Source organism: Gossypium arboreum, chromosome 3 (genome assembly GCF_025698485.1).
Source record: "Gossypium arboreum isolate Shixiya-1 chromosome 3, ASM2569848v2, whole genome shotgun sequence".
NCBI lineage: Eukaryota > Viridiplantae > Streptophyta > Magnoliopsida > Malvales > Malvaceae > Gossypium > Gossypium arboreum.
The window spans coordinates 11,578,479-11,597,244 of NC_069072.1; the positions used below are offsets into that span (position 1 = coordinate 11,578,479).

Below are 18,766 nucleotides of genomic sequence, written 5' to 3' on the forward strand. Positions count from 1 at the left end.
TGATCAATTTATTCTATATCTATATTTCTCAATAGATTTATTCAGGATCTTCCTTTTATTTCATTATAATAATACTGCATGCAAAATCATTGTCGACCCCTTTTATTATTTAGTTCCACATTTTCTCAAATTGACATAACTTATCAATATCTCTTATTTTCATTATTTTAAAATTCAATTTTAGATACTTGAATCTCTTCTAAAGTTTTACTTATTAGTTATGTCTTGGGTCTCTTCTGGAGCACCCGCCTCCACTATATGACCATCTAGAATAATTTTCATATTTGGAACCGATCAATCTATTATTTATTCCAATTGATTGTCCTACTGGGACTTTGAATCAAATTAAAATATTAGATGGTATATAACACTTGGTTATTCTCATTAAGTTTGTAAATACATCTAACAGTTAACTTGTAATGAGTTATCCTTATTGAACTTCTAGTTCAAATTATTCTCCCCCTAACTCATTACAAATTATTATTTTCTCCCCCTAATGTAGGGAAAACTATCGAATCAAAATTGTAATCACAAATAAACTTGTAATTAATATATATTCCCAACTTTCTTTCAGGATTCACTCATCTTTGTGCATTGTGGTGAAGCAATTAGAACACATACAAAACTTCAAAGATGAGAAATATTTAGGTATTGATCAAAAACCAATTGTAATGGGGAGTATTTATAACCTATTGGCTTGATGCGTACAACACGTAAATCAACATAATCTCATGTTGAAATAGAAAGTTTAGTTCTCATAAGTAATGGTTTAGCTATTAGTTGGAAGCATTTGATAAACAATTCAGCTAAATCATTTTGTCTGTGAACATGAGCTATATGATGTTCAACTTTTATCCCAATTGACATGCAATAATCATTAAAAACTTGGAATGTAAACTCACCAACATTAGCAAGATGAATTGTTTTAATTGCATAATCTGAAATTAATTATTTAAAAAAGCAATCTCACAAACGACAAGTTGCAAGTTGACAATGAATGTGATTATTTTGTAGATCCATCTACAAAAATCATATAATATCAAAACCATCCACATGGTGGATGAATGGGCCCATATTCATTTCAGAAATGCAAAACATTAAATCTCAACTTTAGCTAGTGAGTTTCTAATAATCAATTTTCATTGAGAACAAATAACAAATGATAATTTTTTAAATTAAAGAATCTTCTGATTCTTTAATTGAATGTCCATATGAATTCTCAATTAATTTTCGCATCATTTATGATCTTGGATGGTTTAACTGGTCACACCAAGTAGTAAACGCATTTGTATTAGTAAACTTCTAGCGTGTGTTTCAATTGTACTAAATTGTAACAAATTGATAATTTTATTATCATTCCTTTTAATTTGTATCCACATATAAGTACTATTGTGACATTTACTACTGAAAATGTCTAAATCAATGTAAAGTCTATAATGCCACCAAGTCAATAAATATAATTTCCAAATAATTGTATGCAATATTCGATTCAGGGAATATGTCAAAATCTTCAAATGCACAAAAATCTATTAATAGCAAACTTTGAGAGTGAATCTTATTTTCCATGTGTATAACAGATACAAAACCAATGACTTTTCATACATAAGTTTTCTCTCTTGCAAGTTCTCATCAGTAATATTTTATCACATAATTTTAATTGAAAACTTATTCTGAATACTGTAGAGTTTATACTCACAGTTTTTAAAAAATACTTGCAACTTTAGATACGTCCAACCATAATAAGCTTTAGATAGAATTATCATATTCTATTACTCATTAGTATATCTTTCACAATCAAATATTTTGCTTTCAACCCTTTAATAGGGATGATGGCAAAAGAATATCATAAAGATTATAAATTAATAACTCAATCCCTTTTTATTCATATGAAATATAATATTTTCCTCATTCACAATCTCAATATGAGATCTATTACAAATAACTTTTAAAAGTAATGAATTAACCATCACAAATTTTGTGCTTTTTAGATAGTGATATATTAGCTCTTCTGGAGCTTTCAACTAATTTTATACTATCAAATATTGAGATAATATTTGTTTATTTCAATACCAAATAAGATAAATATTTTCTATCCATAATGATAAAATTCATTCCTACATTTTTATATCCTTCCTCAAAGGATATTAACAGAAACAAAATATTTGGGCATACGCCACATATGTGGCCAATAATATTTCATATCACATATTGATAACATAAGTTATCTTGAGAATTCTCGTTGTTCTCTTATTTATTACTATGTTCCCACTTTTAGTGGTCCATTAGTATATGTTATATTTTCTTTATGTTTACATTCACTTCGGAGAATGCAACAAATCTAGTAGGACAGACTTATAAACATCCCAATAGATTCTTTATTTCATAATTACCATCGCAAACATGCGTGAGATTTCAAATCAAAATCTATCTATGTATGTTGTCATGATTAGTCTCCAATTATTATAAACAATAAATAAAACATAGTAAAATATACCTGAAGGTCTTTAACATCATCGTCATCACTAGAAGGTATGAGATAGTTTGAAAATATTCTTAATTTCATATAGATAACGATATCAAATCTTTCACCATCCTTAAGAACAAGTAAAATAAGTTAATCAAAACAATGATCACATATAATTAAAGAAGAATGAAAAATAATAATCAGATATGAAACATTAAATAAAAGAAACTTCCTGTAAAAACTTTGCATCTTGCCATCAAAGAAATTGAAAATCATGGAGGATAAATTTGATCGTCGATAAAAAGAACTATCACTTTGAGCAAGATCGTGCTGATAACGTGTTATAAAATAAAGAAAGATGGAGAGAATAAAGAACAAAGAAAATATGAAAGCAGCAGAGAATGTACTTTATTGATCAAAGGGGTGATTACAATGCTTCATCAGAGTTTCTATTTAAAAGCATAAGAAGTATAAAAAAAGTAGTGATCTAATTCTAATAACTATTAGAATTTAAAGTACATTAAAACTTTATCTTGATCATAATAGACATCCACTTAATAAGATATTCATAACAAATAAAAATTTATTACTCTATTATTCTGATATATTGTTATGGCATAAAATTATTAACACATAAAATTGTAATACCAAAATTTTAATCAAAATATCATAAATAGAGTAACAAAAATAAGTAATTATATACGTACTTTAAACAAATTAGTTTATTGGGGCAAGTGGCCAAATTATGCTATAGCAATCATGAACTTTGTTTGAGAAAATGAACTTAATATTGTTAACTTCAACACTCTTCTGATTAGCATGCAATATTTCTCTACAAAGGCCAAAGCTTTGAAAAGTCTCTACATATCATCTCTATATTGTAGGAAACCTCTACAGTAGGATATGAAACATATTTGAAAATGTTGAAAAAAGATAGGAGATTAGAAGCGTTTTATTGAAAAAAAAAAGTGTTTTTGGGATTCCTAGGATAACTAAAAGTATAAATCATTATATTTATCTCAATTTTTACAAATAATAACTCAAATTTGAAATTATTTAAAATTAAACGGTTAATATTTTGACAATAAAAACGTAGCATCTTATTGGACAAAAACACAACCTATAAGATGAGATGTTGCCTCAACATAAAACACATTCTACAGTGAGCTTTCGCTTCTGTGATAATTAACTATGGAAAATTGGTTTACTTAATTATTCTAAAAGAAAACCTATATTCTTTATTTAAAAAAAAAAAAACCCAACGATTTTACCTAATTACTAAATTCCCCCCTAGAGTTGATCATGGGCTGGGCGGCCTGGCCAGGCCCGAAGGCCCGCCCGAAAAATGAGAGGGTTTGGGTAAAAATATAGGCCTGAAAAATGGGCTTGGGCAAAAAAACGAAGCCCGTTTAGAAAACGAGCCGAGCCACAGGTAAGAGTTTTTTGGCTCAGGCCCGGCTCGGCTCGGCCCGAATTATATATTAATATATATTTTTATTTTATTTTTAATCATTTTAAATTTTTAATATAACTATTTTTTATTATATTGTCAATTTATGTATTGTTTTAAGAATTGCTTTAGTATTATTTTTATTTTTTAATATTTATTTTTATATTTTTAAATATATTTGATTTATTATATTTTTAAAATTTTTATTTAATGAAATAAGTAAAAAAAAAAATTTAATATGGGTCGGGCCGGGCCGGGCTTGGACTTAGTAATTTTATTTCGGACCGGGCTTGGACAAATTTTTAGGCCCATATTTCGGGCCGGGCCAAGCCCGAACCTAATAGACGGGCCTAAAATTTTGTCTGGACCCGGCCCGACCCGGCCCATGATCACCTCTACCCCCAACTCTATCAAATAATGTTTTAGTTGATTTTTTATTTTGAAAAATATGATTGATTTTCAATCCTTTTGCCATCTAATAAAATATGGTGAAATGTCCCGTGTACCCTTAAAAGGATTTTCCTTCAAGAAAAGCAAAATCTCGAACTGCATACCCCGCGTGATAACAAAGTGCAAATTAGTTTCCAGTTCCCAACTATCACCATCATCTCTTGCTCATTCTTAAGTATTTTTATTCTTTATTTTTATACAAAAGTTTAAAATAAAATTAAAGAATAAATATCAAAATTATATATCAATTATAATTTAACGTGTAACTGTATATATTAATTTTAATTTTATGTAATTTTATGTAATAAATTTTGATTTGATCAAAATTTTATAAATTATTAATACAATTATTGATATAACATCATTTTATATTTATATATTACATAAAAATTATATTTATTTAATATAAAAATAAATTGATATATTTTTCTCTTTAAATATATATGATTTACTTAAAATTAAAATTTTAAGTATAAATTTAAATTACAATTAAAATTTTACGTGCATAACTATACCAAATTAAAATTCATGTACATAATTATATATTAAATTAAAATTAATGCATAATTTTAATATTTATCTCTAAAATTAAAGTTGAACCAGTAAAAAGTTTTTTACTTTGGTAAACATGGTAATTGAAGGGCGCGTGATTCAGCGAACGAATAGAATAGGCGTGGGTCTAAAGTTGACACTTTTTGGAAAAGGAAAATATAGCCTTTCACTGCTTTCTACTACTCTGTTTACATTGCTTTGCTCAAATTCCACATTTTCTTCACTGAAAGCAGCAGCTAAACAAGGGCCGCTCTCTTTGCCTCACTTATCAATACCCTGTCAGTGCCTGCGTCAGCTCAAAGCAGAGATGGGAGAAGGAAAGGGCTCAACCCTAGTGCACCTTCTGGTGGTAGTCCTTAGCCTGGTCGCATTTGGGTTTGCCATTGCAGCCGAGAGAAGAAGAAGCGTTGTAAGCCCATTCTTTACTCTTTTCAGCTTTGCTTTAGATACCTCAAGCATCCCTTTCAATCTTCTTTTTTGGGGGGGTTTTAGTGCTTACTATTTTTGTATCTGATTTTTGAGTTGATAAAGAAACTAGGCTTTCTGAGGTGTGATATGTAGAGATCTGTGGGGTTTTAGAGTGAATTTTGATGGTTTTTGTTCGGATGGTATGTTTTAAGTTTCAGCTCCTCTGCAACTATTTCTTTATTCCATGATTCTACATGTAGAATATGTTATTAAATTATTCTTCTTTTTTCAATTATTTTTTTGTTGAAGATCTACGTTTAAGTTCATTAATTTACTCTCAAAATACATTATTTGTTCTTTCAATTGATGATATTTTAGTTCATTCCTTTCATGACTCACATGGCCCTCAAAAATAATGTGAACATTGTGCCTGATCTATCAGGAAAAAAAGAAAAGTTATAATAGTAAAAGCCCAATTTCAGCCAATTTGAGAAGCTTCTACATTGAGCATCTGGATTTCCCATTCCCCCTTCCCCGGTCAATGTCCGCTTCTTCAAACTTTCTTTTTATGGCAATGGCACTTCTCACATAATCTGAATGAGGCATCTGATGGTACATTGTCTTGAAACAGTAATTTATTTCATTGGTTTTTAATCCTACAAGCCACTATACACTAACTTCAATACTCTCCAGAGAGAAGGAAATATAAAATCATTTTTCTGACATTTCAATAAAAGATATCTCCAGCTTTACTATATAGTAAACATATTTAACAAGAAAGAATCACAGAATAGTGTACCTATTTAATTGTTCATACTTGTACTGAGCCGGTAATACTAAATTTCCTGCAAAGAGCCACCTGCTTCTTAATACATTGTCTGCAAGATATCTGTTGAAATACTTGACAATATGAAGTAAGATGCGCTTTTGCGTGCACTTATCCTAGCGTGGATTAGGCTTACATTGCTTCTTTCAACCTTATTTAATGCAGTAATATCTAGTGCAGTTTCTTGTAAGGTCCAAAACTTGTGATGCATAGGTACCTAATGAAGCACGTAATTATTTCAATGTGAAACTAAAGAAATATGCATGCTGACATCTCTCTAATATTAGTGCACTTGATATGTAGCTGAATTTTTTGTTTAATTTGAAATGGTCAGAAATTTGGGCTGCTGATAGGACTATGTTTAGGGTTTTAAGGTTTGGGGTCATTTCTATGTATGTAGTTATTGTATTTTGTAAAGCAGTAGGGGTTGGATATGACTTCGCTATTGGCAAATTTCAACCTCCTTCTGGAGATATTTTAAGCCCGAACATCAGGTTAGCCTCATGTGCATTGTTTAATTTATGACCTTTTAACCTTTACTTTACTGCATTGCAGGGCACTGTTGTTAAAGATGACATAACAAATTCTACATATTGTGTCTACAACTCGGATGTTGCCACTGGCTATGGAGTAGGTGCTTTCTTGTTTCTTCTTTCTGGCGAATCGCTGTTGATGGGAGTTACAAAGTGCATGTGTTTTGGGAGGCCATTAGCACCGGGTAGTGATCGAGCTTGGTCTATCATATATTTTGTCTCATCATGGTAAGTATTTCAGGTTGACATGCCACATCATGTTCATAAATCCATCACTCTTTGAACTTCAACCAAAGCTCTTCTCTGATTAGTCACCTTCCTACTTTTATGCTCCTTGCCCTCCTGTTTTAATGAAGTCTCAGTTATGATATGCCATACTATTTCCTTCTCTACCATTTGACCAATATGATTTCTATTTGAATTTTATTATCTTTCTTGCTTGTTTTCTATGTGGCTTTCTGCTCATATCATATATGTATACATACATATGTATGTACGTATATATTACTTTTAACCTTATGTGTATCCTGCTTGTTTTGGAAATTCCAAATGTTCATGCTACAGAGGAGATTTTTGTGGAAATCCTTTTCCCTTCTAATTCTTTTGTGCACCCGCATTTGCAGGTTGACTTTCTTGGTTGCAGAAGCATGTCTAATAGCGGGTGCAACTAGGAATGCTTATCACACCAAGTATCGTGGAATGATTTATGCCCAGAATTTCTCCTGTGAAACTTTGAGGAAAGGTGTCTTTATTGCAGGAGCAGTGTTTGTGGTTGCCACAATGATTCTCAACGTATACTACTACATGTATTTCGCCAAAGCAACCACCACAATGCCGGCTCACAAGGCAAATCGAACGAATTCAACTGTTGGGATGACTGGTTATGCTTAAGGTTAAATTACTCAATTAATGAAGCCAGGCAGATAAGTTTCACATCTTGTTCTAGTGTGACTTCGATTGACATTGTAATAAACAACTGTACTTGTTATGTTTGCGCTTTTCCATGATGCTACAGCTCAGGTAATGAATGTATGGTGTCAATGGAAGGAGCGATAGATTTGTTGGGAACAATGTACGTAAAGATCAAAGAAATGTCTTGGGGCTTGACCTCAGATGTCAGCCATCGCTTGGCCTAGTGATATTCTACAGAAACTCTGGGAACTATACTATATTAGCAACTTGTTTTATAAGGAAATTTGAGCTTGGTATATTAATTCTAGTATGTTGCTTGTTCTTGAATCTTGCGTGAGTCTATGTTTGATATTAATGTTAACAAGTAGCAACCGATTACATTAGACCTTAAAAGATCGTTTTGTCATTAATTGAAGATTGTTAGGACTTTTGCTCGTCAAATTGAAATTGGGGTAAGTTTTTCTTGTAGGTAAAATAGAGATGGATATTAAAAGTTTATTTACCTAATACGAAAATTTTCTTATTTAGAGAGTTAATCCACTATATTTAATGAGTGCAAAATGTAACCTCACTCTACTCTAAACAAAAGTATTGTCTTTCACTTCTATATTTTAAACATGATCGCTCACCTTCTAAGACTTAACTTTTTCCTGAAAGCTAGTTCAGTTTATTTAAAATGTTTTTGCATTTAATGAAACAGTCATTATATAAACGAACGAAGTGCTTTCTCGATATCTATCCTACCATTAATTACAATCACTTATTCCATTCAAATTATCCTGATTTTCTCAATATTAAGTTCTGATTGATTGAGTACAAGGTTTTCAATTGATACTTGTTTTTCTTTCGTGCAGGTTTAAGATTTACTGATAGAATCCATTAAGCAAAGATCCAAATAATTAAGATAAAAATATATCAATTGCAAGTTTTACTCTGTTGTTAATTATTTCTCAACACTTAATGACAGGTGAAGTGCTATAACCAATTAAAAGTCAATAATTACGACAGTGAATGATGTTATTAATTTGTCCATGTTATCTAAGCTCCCTCAACTTTTATTTCTAATATAATATATTTCAACATGTCACCATATGAAACATGTTTTCGGGTGTATTTTCCCACTCCCAGACAGGCATATCAAACACAATATGGCCGAATGACTGTAAATATGATACTATATACCCTTAGCAATGGTATATATTTGAATATTATATAATAAAAAAACATTAAAACACTTTTAAAATTATATAATTATTTTAATCATTAATCAATTAAATTAGTATTTGATTGACTATGTGATATTTAAAATGTATTATCTATACTTCTATTTTATATATTAAGCTTTTGATTCGGTATCATGAGTCAATTAAACACCAACTTAGTTGGGAAAAACTAATATATTATTTCTATAGTTGGTCAAATATTAATATACTCTTTCTTTTAAATGATAACTAATATTATTATGAATTGATGGTATTTTCTCTTTTCATACTTTTTTATATCTAAATGAAACAACTAAAAATCACATATCCAAAGATCAAACACATGTTTAATAAAATTTATATCATTGTTGAATAATTTTTTAAAAAAATAACTAATTTAATCGCTAATTCAATCTATTTTTTAACTTGGTTCAACCAATTCATACCAAATTGCAACTCAATCGATTTAAAACTTTACCAGCTGATAGTTTAATCTAACCGATTTAATCTAGTTGAAATAACCATGCCCAGTCTCATTCTCGTTCTTATACCCATTTGATGTGTTTATAAATGACACTTATTTCCAAAGTAAAAGATATATTTATGGACAGGGGTGGTCAAAGTATACAATGACTGTCTAGACTTCCATGATGGGTCATTTCTTGACGAGGAAGTGAAATGACAAATATGTCGCCGATTTATTAGACCAAGTTTTTAAGAGAAAACTTCATGTCTGAGACAGAGGGATCATGTCCCGTTTAAATTATCCATTCATGGTTCCTTCATCGTCTTGTATGAATCCAACATAAAAATTAACTAAACAAAAACAACCAAACAGATACACACAGATAAGTTTGTCTTCAATGTAGTAAAAGTAGATTTTTTTTCTTTCACCGGCAGAACCTTTTAATATCCAACATAAATCTTTTCTTCTACGTGAGTCGAAAGCTCAAATTTTGAATTGCTAAGCTACTTTTTAACTTTGTAATCATCAATGCAAACATTTGAAGGTATTTACATTTAACAACCTTGAAGGTCGTGGTCCATTTTCAACGGGATTAAGGGTGCCTTCTCTTTATGCGCATGTTTTAAGGTAGGAGATTTAGCTGATGCATTGGCCAAAGGTGGAGTTGATCGACCTACACCTTTTCGTGGGATAGTGATTCAGGGTTTCGATTAACATTATAATTTCAGTGGCTGAAGAAAAAAGTTAAATCTAATTAGGGATGATAATTGAATGAAGTAAAGGTAGATGTTGGTAAATCTATCACTGATTTATACTTGACATATTTTATCTCGTTATTCGTTTCATCTTACGATGAATGCGTAATCTTAAAAATCATTGTCATCTTTATAGAGGTTAGATACATTTATACATGTCCAATTTGTTTTTTTAAACAAATATAGAATACAAAATTTTATTATACAATAAATACATTATATATAAAAGTAAAACAATAATTTTACCTTTTTAACTGTTTATAAAAGTTGGACTAATTTGAGGTTTATTCTATGAAGCAAATTTACATTTTCACTCTTTTAATAGTTATGTATAAAGGTAAAATGATAATTTTATATATCGAGGGTAGGGCAAGCATCAAAATCAATACATACTCATCTTCCTGTTAGAACATTTTTAAATATTTATAGTGTTCCAATAACTATAAATGAATGGGTGTAATTAATCAAAAGTTATATTATTTGATTTTTGAAAAGAATTATAACTATTTAAATACTATTATTTGAAAAGTTATAATATTAAATGAATAATTATGTTTTTATTTTAAAGACATTATTATTCGGAAGACACCTATTGAAAGATGTATCTATAAAGAGACTATAAATAGGAATGAGATTTCATTTGAAAATCGTACCAACAAATCCTAATATTCTTTCTTTTCTTCCTTCATTTTCTAATATTATTAGATTATTCTATTAAGTATTACTACAGAAATCGTTTGTAGAATTTGAGTTCGTTGTTATACATTGCTCAGTGCGTAGTAGATTATTCTCGTCAGTGCAAAACACAAATAGTCATTGGCTTCATTGTATCCTCGAGGTTAATTTGCTTAGAACTCATTTGCACACCGAAGATAGGTGGGGGCGAATATACTGTTAAAGATACTAGCTTGATACACTCCTTGGAGCCTTGTCTTATTTCTCTTTTTATGTTCGAGTTCCGTTCGTATGTTCGAGATTTTCTTCACCGGAGACTTGTACTAACACTTCTAAAAAGGAAAACCTCCATCTTGTCATGCTCCATTATTAAAAAAAATCTCACTCGATTCAAAATAAAACATTTATAAATCCATAAAGTGCTTTTAATTTCGCTCTCTCTAACACTTTTTATTATGCAAGCATCATTATATAATAATATATTATTAATTAAAATTTTAAGGGCAAACTATTAAAATAGTCACTTTTGGTTGTCTCTAGTTACATATTAGTCACTTATGTTTGAAATGTTACGTTTTAGTTACTTACATTATCGTGTTGTAACATTTTAGTCACTGAGCTGTTAATTGTTGTTAACGATGTAACGGCAAGCTAACGTGGCACGTTAAATCATCATTTCAAACAAAAATTTTAGGTTAAATTGTACAATTGGTTCCCATATTTTTTGTTTTGAGCCATTTACTTTTTTTTTCCTTTTATGTTCTTTTAACATTTTTTTCTTTATTTTCCATTCTCTTCCACTTCTCCCTCTATTTTCCTCCATTCTTCATCTCTTTTATCTTCTTTGGACTTTTTTTTTTCTTTTATGTTCCCTTCTCCATATTTCAATGGTGACTTCAAGAGTTGCTTCAAATGATTTTCGTGCAACAAGGTCCTTAAATCCATCGTATGGTTAAATGCTACACATTAATTAACAAGTAACCTTTAGTTGCCTATTTGACATAATTTGTAGATGCCTCATGTTTGAAATCCTAATTCTTTGAATTAATTATTAGATCATTCAAGTGAAACAACTTCGCATGTGCCTCATGTTTGAAATATCATTTCTTTGAATTAATCATGTGGAAAACAGAGATAAAGAAGGGAGGAAAACAAAGGGAGAAGCAAAAAAGAATGAAAAAAAAAAGAAGAAAAAAAGTTGAAAGAACATAAAAGAAAAAAATTAAATTGCTCAAATCAAAAAATGTGGGGACCAATTATATAATTTAATCTAAATTTTTTGTTTGAAATGATGATTTAATGTGCCACGTCAGCTTACCGTTATACCGTTAATGACAATAATAATTAATAGCTCAGTGACTAAAATATTACAACACGCTAACGTAAGTGACTAAAACATAACATTTCAAATATAAGTGATTAAAATGTAACCTGAGATAAACAAAAGTGACTATTTTGATAGTTTACTCAAACTTTAATTATTTTTTATGAAAAATATCAATGCTGTATATTTTTTAATTGAATTTATTTTTTTTAGTTATCTATTATTTATGCAAAAGATAAAATTGGACAACAATTTCTACTCTAAAAATGATAAGAGTATGGCTCAAAGTGCGTGAAGAAAGTTTCAAATAAACAGAAGTGAATCCAAGGGGATTGATAGGGCTGACTCCTGAAATAGGAAATTTTCATTTAGGCCTTTTAATATTTTTAAAATTTTAAATTAGTAAAAGTAAAAGTGCATGTTGGTCCCCCCTAAAAATAATAAAATTTTAATTTAATAATTTAAAATTATAAATATATAGACTATTAAAATTGTGAAATTACACTTTTGCTATAGTAAAAAATTACAATTTAATTTCGCCCCTCTAAAAAGTTTTTTTAGCTTCGCCCTGGCAAATAAGGTTGATTCTCTACATAATCCTTATTTCCTGCCATAAACCCTTTCTAATTTGTTCAACTTCATTTTCTGTTATACCATGTTAAGTTAACCAATGAACAATTTACTAAACCACTTCTCTTCCTTGAGCAACTCCTCTGCCATGGTTAGAATTAGTATTAACATTCTAAAAAAATCAATTTAGTAATGGCTTAAATCATAAAATGGTATCTAAATTATATTTTTTTTCAAGTTAGTACCTAATTTTTTTTGCCACAAATGATACCTAAATTATACATCGTTATCCAAATTACAACAAAAAGTTAACACCGTTAAAAAAAACCTCTTAGCAAATCATTTTGTGACATGTGACACTTTTAAATTAAAATTAAATTGAAAGATTATATTAAAATATAAAAAACTAAATTAAATTAAAGCTTTTCAAATATATATTTTATACTCTCTCCCTCATCATCACGATTCTTTCTTCGCCTTTAATGTACTTTCTTTTAATTGTTTTGATCTGTAAATATCTAAAAGAACGGGTAAAGTTATTTTTAAGAAAAAAAATTCATGGGTTTTGAATCAAGGTTTAAAAACATAAAATAAGTTTGTTGGAATTTGGGTTTTGTTGTTAAAAACTGAGTTTGGATAAGTTTTTTGATGGGTTCTTGAATTTTCCGTCATTGGAGTTATTGTGTTAAGAAGGAAATATATTAATATGTTTTTAAGTTTTTTTTTTTTAAAAAAAAGAGCTTGAGGAAATAATATTTTACTTTTTTTGGATTTATTAAGTTAAAAAGTGTCACATGTCACAAAACCATTGGTTAAGGCTTTTTTTAATGGCGTTAACATTTTGGGGGTAATTTGGGTAATAAAGTATAATTTAGGTACCACTTGTGACAAAAAAAAAAGAGTTTAGGTACTAATTTAGGGAAAACGATATAGTTTAAGTACATTTTTTGGTTTAAGCATTAAACAATCTAAAGGCTTGTTGATACAGTAGTGCAATAGGGAGGAGATAAGGAAGAGGATATGGTGGTTGTTACAAAGGCCAGTTCACTCAGTCATGGCGGAGAGCCGAAGATTACAAAGAATGGGGTAGAAGAGAGTATTAAAGTTAAGTGTAGAAGGTAAGTTGGCAAAATATAGGCTTGGTATCTTTGGAGAATCAACCCTTTCTTCATCATTCCTAAAGGTATTTATAAGCAAGAGGCCTTGTGTGATGCAACGTTAATGTGTTAAACTTCCCATTTAATCATCATCATGGAGCGCATGGGTGGATGTCTTCGACAGGATGAGGATGTTTGTGACGGGACAAACCTTGCTATTCATTCTGACCTGATGGTATAAAGCAGTTGAACCCACGTGAGGTTTAGTAACCAACAATATAACGTTCCTAACAGAAGCTTGGGCTTGCAGCAACAGATGGTCCTCGCTTGCCTATCTGGTTTGCCATATGTCTTTATTCGAATGGGGGTATAACGAGGCTAAACATGGGACATTCCTAAAGCTATGTGAAACTTGTTTGTATGCCACTACCACTCAATAAGTTATATCTACTTAACCCCTGCATTAAGTTTCAAGAAGCATATGCATTGTAGATTTTTTTTTCTTTACAATCAATAAAATTTTGTTAAAAACCCAAAAGGATAAAACTAATCAAAATGTTTGTGAAAACACTAAAACAAGCATACCTAAGTGAAATCTTTATAAAACCATAAAACACATCAATAAAAAGGACACACATGATCATATAGAGTAAATGTATGTTTTATTCAGGAAACAAAAATGGAGATAATTTCTAAGGAGGAAGTGAGAAAATTATGGGGGGATGAAAGTTATGAGTTTAGGTTTATTGCAGCAATTGGTAGATCATGAGGACTGTTAACTATGTGGAATATAGATAATTTCCTTGTTTCCAATGTATAGTGCGATGGCAGGGTGTTAATTATAGAAGGAAAATGGGTTAAAGGAGGATTTGGAGATAGTGTTAATTAATATTTACGCTCTTAATATTGCGGCAGAACAGATTATTTTATGGGGGAAATTGTCGGAGTTAAGAAGTAAGTTCACAAGTCCATGGATAGTGGGAGGAGATTTTAATGTGGTGAGATGCAGAAGTGAAAGAAGCTGCTGTTGGGGGTCAAACAAGGGTTCTAGAGAGTTTGAAAAATTTATCTTTGATTATAATCTTATTGATTTACCGTTGGTAGGGAAGAAATTTACGTGGTATGGAGCGGAGAACAAAAAAAGTAGGCTCGATAGGTTCTTGCTGGATGAATTTTGGTTGTTAAAGATGAAGGATTTACAGCAGCTTGGATTAAAGAGATCGGTTTCAGACCACATTCCAATTTTGCAAGTAGATGCGAAAATTGATTGGGGTCCTAGGCCTTTAAAGTTTATCAATGGATGGTTAAAGAAAAAAGATTGTGTGGGTTTGATTGAGAAAGAACGGACTCATATGGACAGCTTGAATGGTCAAGTTGCTAGGAAGTTGAGGAAGCTTAAGAGGGTATTGAAGAAGTGGAATAGGGATAATGGAAATGTGTTGGAAAATAGAATAGCAGATTGCGAGGAAAGGTTAAGAAATGGGTGAAAATTCTTGATATTGTTAATGTATGTCATTGGTGTAACAGGAAGCGGGAAAAGACGGGCCATAAGTTTTTTAATTGTATCTTTATTAATGGATTTTGGAAGAGTATCTTTAATTGATGGGACATCGGATGGAAAGGGGTGAGTAATTTTGAAGATTTTTATTCATTTTGTTTCAAAGTGAAAATTCTAGGATCTTGTAAGAGTCTGTGGTTGATTGCAATTGCGGCTGCTTGTTGGTCAATTTGGCTTGCGAGAAATGAAATTGTGTTTGAAAATAAAGTGTTGACAATGGATATCTTGGTCTTCTATGCAAAGATGAAGGCTTTATTATGGAGCAGGGCTGCTTTTGAAGAGTATAGGTTTCATGAGAGATTATGGTGGTTTTGTCCGTATAAGTGTCTATCTAATTCTGATTATAGGGGTTGGTGTTTCCCACCTCATGGATGGCTTAAATTTAACGTTAGCAGTATTGCTTTTGAGGGTGTTCGGGGTGGTGGAGGAGTGCTGAGAGATGAGGATGGAATTGTTAGAGCTTTATTTTCGGGACCAATTGTTGCAGGTGATTCTGAGTCAACTGAATTGTGAGCTATTATCACTGCTTTAGATATTTTTTATTGAAATCAGATGGAAGGGGTCTGTTTCTTTGATTGTTGAAATAGGTTCGAGGGAGGTTTTTAGTTGGATTCTGGAGAAATCAAGGAGACATTGGTTGCATCAAGTTATATTTACTAATCTGGAAAGGAGGTGGAGCAGAGTGGAAGAGTTATCTTTTTCAGTTGCTGAGGCGAATGGAAATGAAATGGCAGATTCACTAGCAATTGCAGAGATGAGTAGAACTTGTATGTTTAAGGGTTGGTGGTGAGTTGGCTTGTAATGTTTGATTTCATGTGTATGGTTTGTGGTTTTGGGTACGTCTTGTAGTATTTTTAGTGGTCACTGTTGTTGTGATGTTTGAAAAACTTTAGTCTTAAGACTGTCGAGTTTGTTTTGTTGATGAATGGTCTCAGTAGGCAGGAAATGTTGGTCTTGGGTGTGTTATTCCTATATGCTTTTACAAGTTGTAATGGCATTAATGAGTAAAAAAAAAATGACACAACTACACATGGAACAAAATGCAACTTCACACCAAAATTACAAGTAGTCTAGAAACTCTTGAAAGCATTGAACATTGTAACAAAAGCACTACATATAGGCACCTAAAGTTTTCCAAGAAAACTAAGCATATTAAAAGATCATAAAGAAGACTAACACAAAATATCATAATCGAACACATTCCATAGGATCACAAAGCATTAGCAACAAAGAACCACTATAGGAAATTAGAGATGTAATGGTGGAAACTAGCGGCATTTACAAAAGAAACAGAAAAAAAATGCAACTAGAATGCAACCTATAGTGGCGTTTATGGACCAAAACGCCACGACTAAGAAATAGTGCCGAGGCCTGAATTACCACAAAAAGTTTTTGGTACCATAACTTTTTACAATGTTTACTATAAGAATCACTAAAATAGGTTATAAAGGTGGCTAAATTTATTTCTTTAAAATAATTGTATTTTAATAAAAATTATTCTTTTTCACATAGATTCAAGTGGCATTTTCTTTAAAAACGCCTAATATGTTATGTGATACTAAGTATAAAATAATACATAATTTATAATTAATAAAAAGAATAAATATTATATTATTTTAAAATTATCTAATTAGAAGAAATAATATTAATTTAAAATTTTATTTTATATGAATAAAAATGGTAATTTATATTATAATTTAAATTAATGTTTCAATAACATAATTTTAAAAATATTAAATTACTCTATAAATTATATTTTCATAATAATTATTTATAATATTTATGTTTTTGAAGGTTTTTTCCATCTTTAAACTAAAATCTAAAAGGAAATAAAATTTATGTTATAATAAAAATATTATAAATATATAAACTAATGTTTAATCTTATATACAATTATATTAATTTTCAAATATAATGATTTGAGAGATCTTTGGTTGAGGTTTATTAAGTTAGTGGAGGTAGGAAATTAGTGGTCAAACCACTATAAATCGAATTGTCTAATATTTTCTTTCATTTTCTTATTATTTAGAAAATTCTGTAGAGTTTTTTCTAAATACCAATTCACCACCCTCTTGGTATTTTTGGACCTAACATTTTCTAATATAGGCAGAGAGCACTAGAGTGCAATGAACTGGATTATGAGATATCTTTGGGGAACTTTTAACTTGAGACTTTGTTTCAACAATGAGGAACTTGCTTTAGTTGGTTAGACAGATTTAGATATGGTTGGAGATACTGACTTGAGAAGATCTACTTTGAGTCACTTAATCACTTTTGCAAGGAGAGTTGTGGTTTGACAATCTAGATTGCAAAAATGTTTTGCTTTATCCACTACCGAGTTTGAGTTTATTGTAGTTACTGTGGTATGCAAATAGTTGCTTTGGATAAAAAAATTTGTGCAAGAACTCGCATTTTCTCAAAAGAGGTAATTCTTGTTTTGTGATAGCTAAAGTGTTATTCATCTTGGTAAGAATATTACCTTTCATGCTTGATCTAAACATATTGATGCAAGGTATCATTGGATATGAGAAGTTATTTAAGCTAAGTTGTTAGAGCTTGAGAAAATCCACACTAATGATAATGGTGCGCATATATTGACCAAGGCTTTACCAAGAGGGAAGTTTGAAACTCGTTGCTTGAACGTCAATATGACGAACATCCCCACATAGTGGGAGGGGGAGATTTGTTGAGCGCAGGGCCCATGAGTATTCCCTAGTATATATATGTACTAGGGGCAACATTTTGAACCTTTTTTTTTTGTATATGCTGCAAACCAAAAAGGAAAAGAGAGAGGAAAAAAAGTTGTATTCACCAAGTGAAGTTTTTATCAACTGTTTGATTGAGGGTCTATACGATATCCGTTTGAGCTGATTTTTAGTTAGTAGACTTGAGGTTTTTAATTGTGTCTATTCAATTTGCTTGAGATTACTTGTTGATAGTTTTTGTTGAGTTATATGCTCTTGTTGTGGCTTTGTGTTATAATCTTGTAGCAGGACTCTTTTTTTTTTTTATTACAGTGGAGCTTTTGGTAGACTTTCAAGTCCTATTGTTTTTACCCGTTGCTTTAAAGGGGTTTCCCACATAAAATTATGTGTCCCAATTTATTATTTGCTTGATTATGGTATTATGGTTGATTTGCCTTAATTGTTGATATATTATATTATTGGGGTTTGCCATAATTACCAAATTAATATTTTGGGATTGAAAGAATATTGATTATGCTTCCACTGTAATGCCCTAAAAAATTTTAGTGTCATTAACAGTAATATTTCAGGAATGAGGATCATAAAATTTCTAAGAGAAAGAATTTAGAGTTATTAAAAAGATTTCTGAAGTTAGTTAGATACCAAAAAAGATTATTTAAGGTGATAAAATGTAATTTATTTTGAGATATTGGGTTTAATTTGGAAAGTAGGGATTGATGAGATTTTATCCCAATTTAAGGGGTTGAGTAATTTATAAAGGAATATTTTGTTAAAGGACTTATATACATGTACAAATGAGATGAAATTTATTAAATTCCA

At 30.4% G+C, this 18,766-nt stretch overlaps 1 protein-coding gene across 1 annotated transcript; it reads left to right on the top strand.

The window, feature by feature from the left end:
* The first annotated feature begins 5,060 nt into the window (after window positions 1-5,060).
* On the top strand, window positions 5,061-7,922 carry LOC108474594 (uncharacterized). The gene is made up of 3 exons (XM_017776567.2): window positions 5,061-5,325; window positions 6,706-6,911; window positions 7,307-7,922. Exons 1-3 carry the CDS (start codon window positions 5,224-5,226, stop codon window positions 7,572-7,574), a joined length of 576 nt encoding a protein of 191 aa, XP_017632056.1. The 5' UTR covers window positions 5,061-5,223; the 3' UTR covers window positions 7,575-7,922.
* Window positions 7,923-18,766: the final 10,844 nt, after the last annotated feature.

Bases quoted from the DNA above. Each gene is read 5' to 3' on its own strand.
- LOC108474594 (XM_017776567.2), top strand. From the start codon at position 5,224: ATGGGAGAAGGAAAGGGCTCAACCCTAGTGCACCTTCTGGTGGTAGTC. The intron at 5,326-6,705 runs GTAAGCCCATTC...ACTGCATTGCAG, and splicing joins CCGAGAGAAGAAGAAGCGTT to GGCACTGTTGTTAAAGATGA. The intron at 6,912-7,306 runs GTAAGTATTTCA...CCGCATTTGCAG, and splicing joins ATATATTTTGTCTCATCATG to GTTGACTTTCTTGGTTGCAG.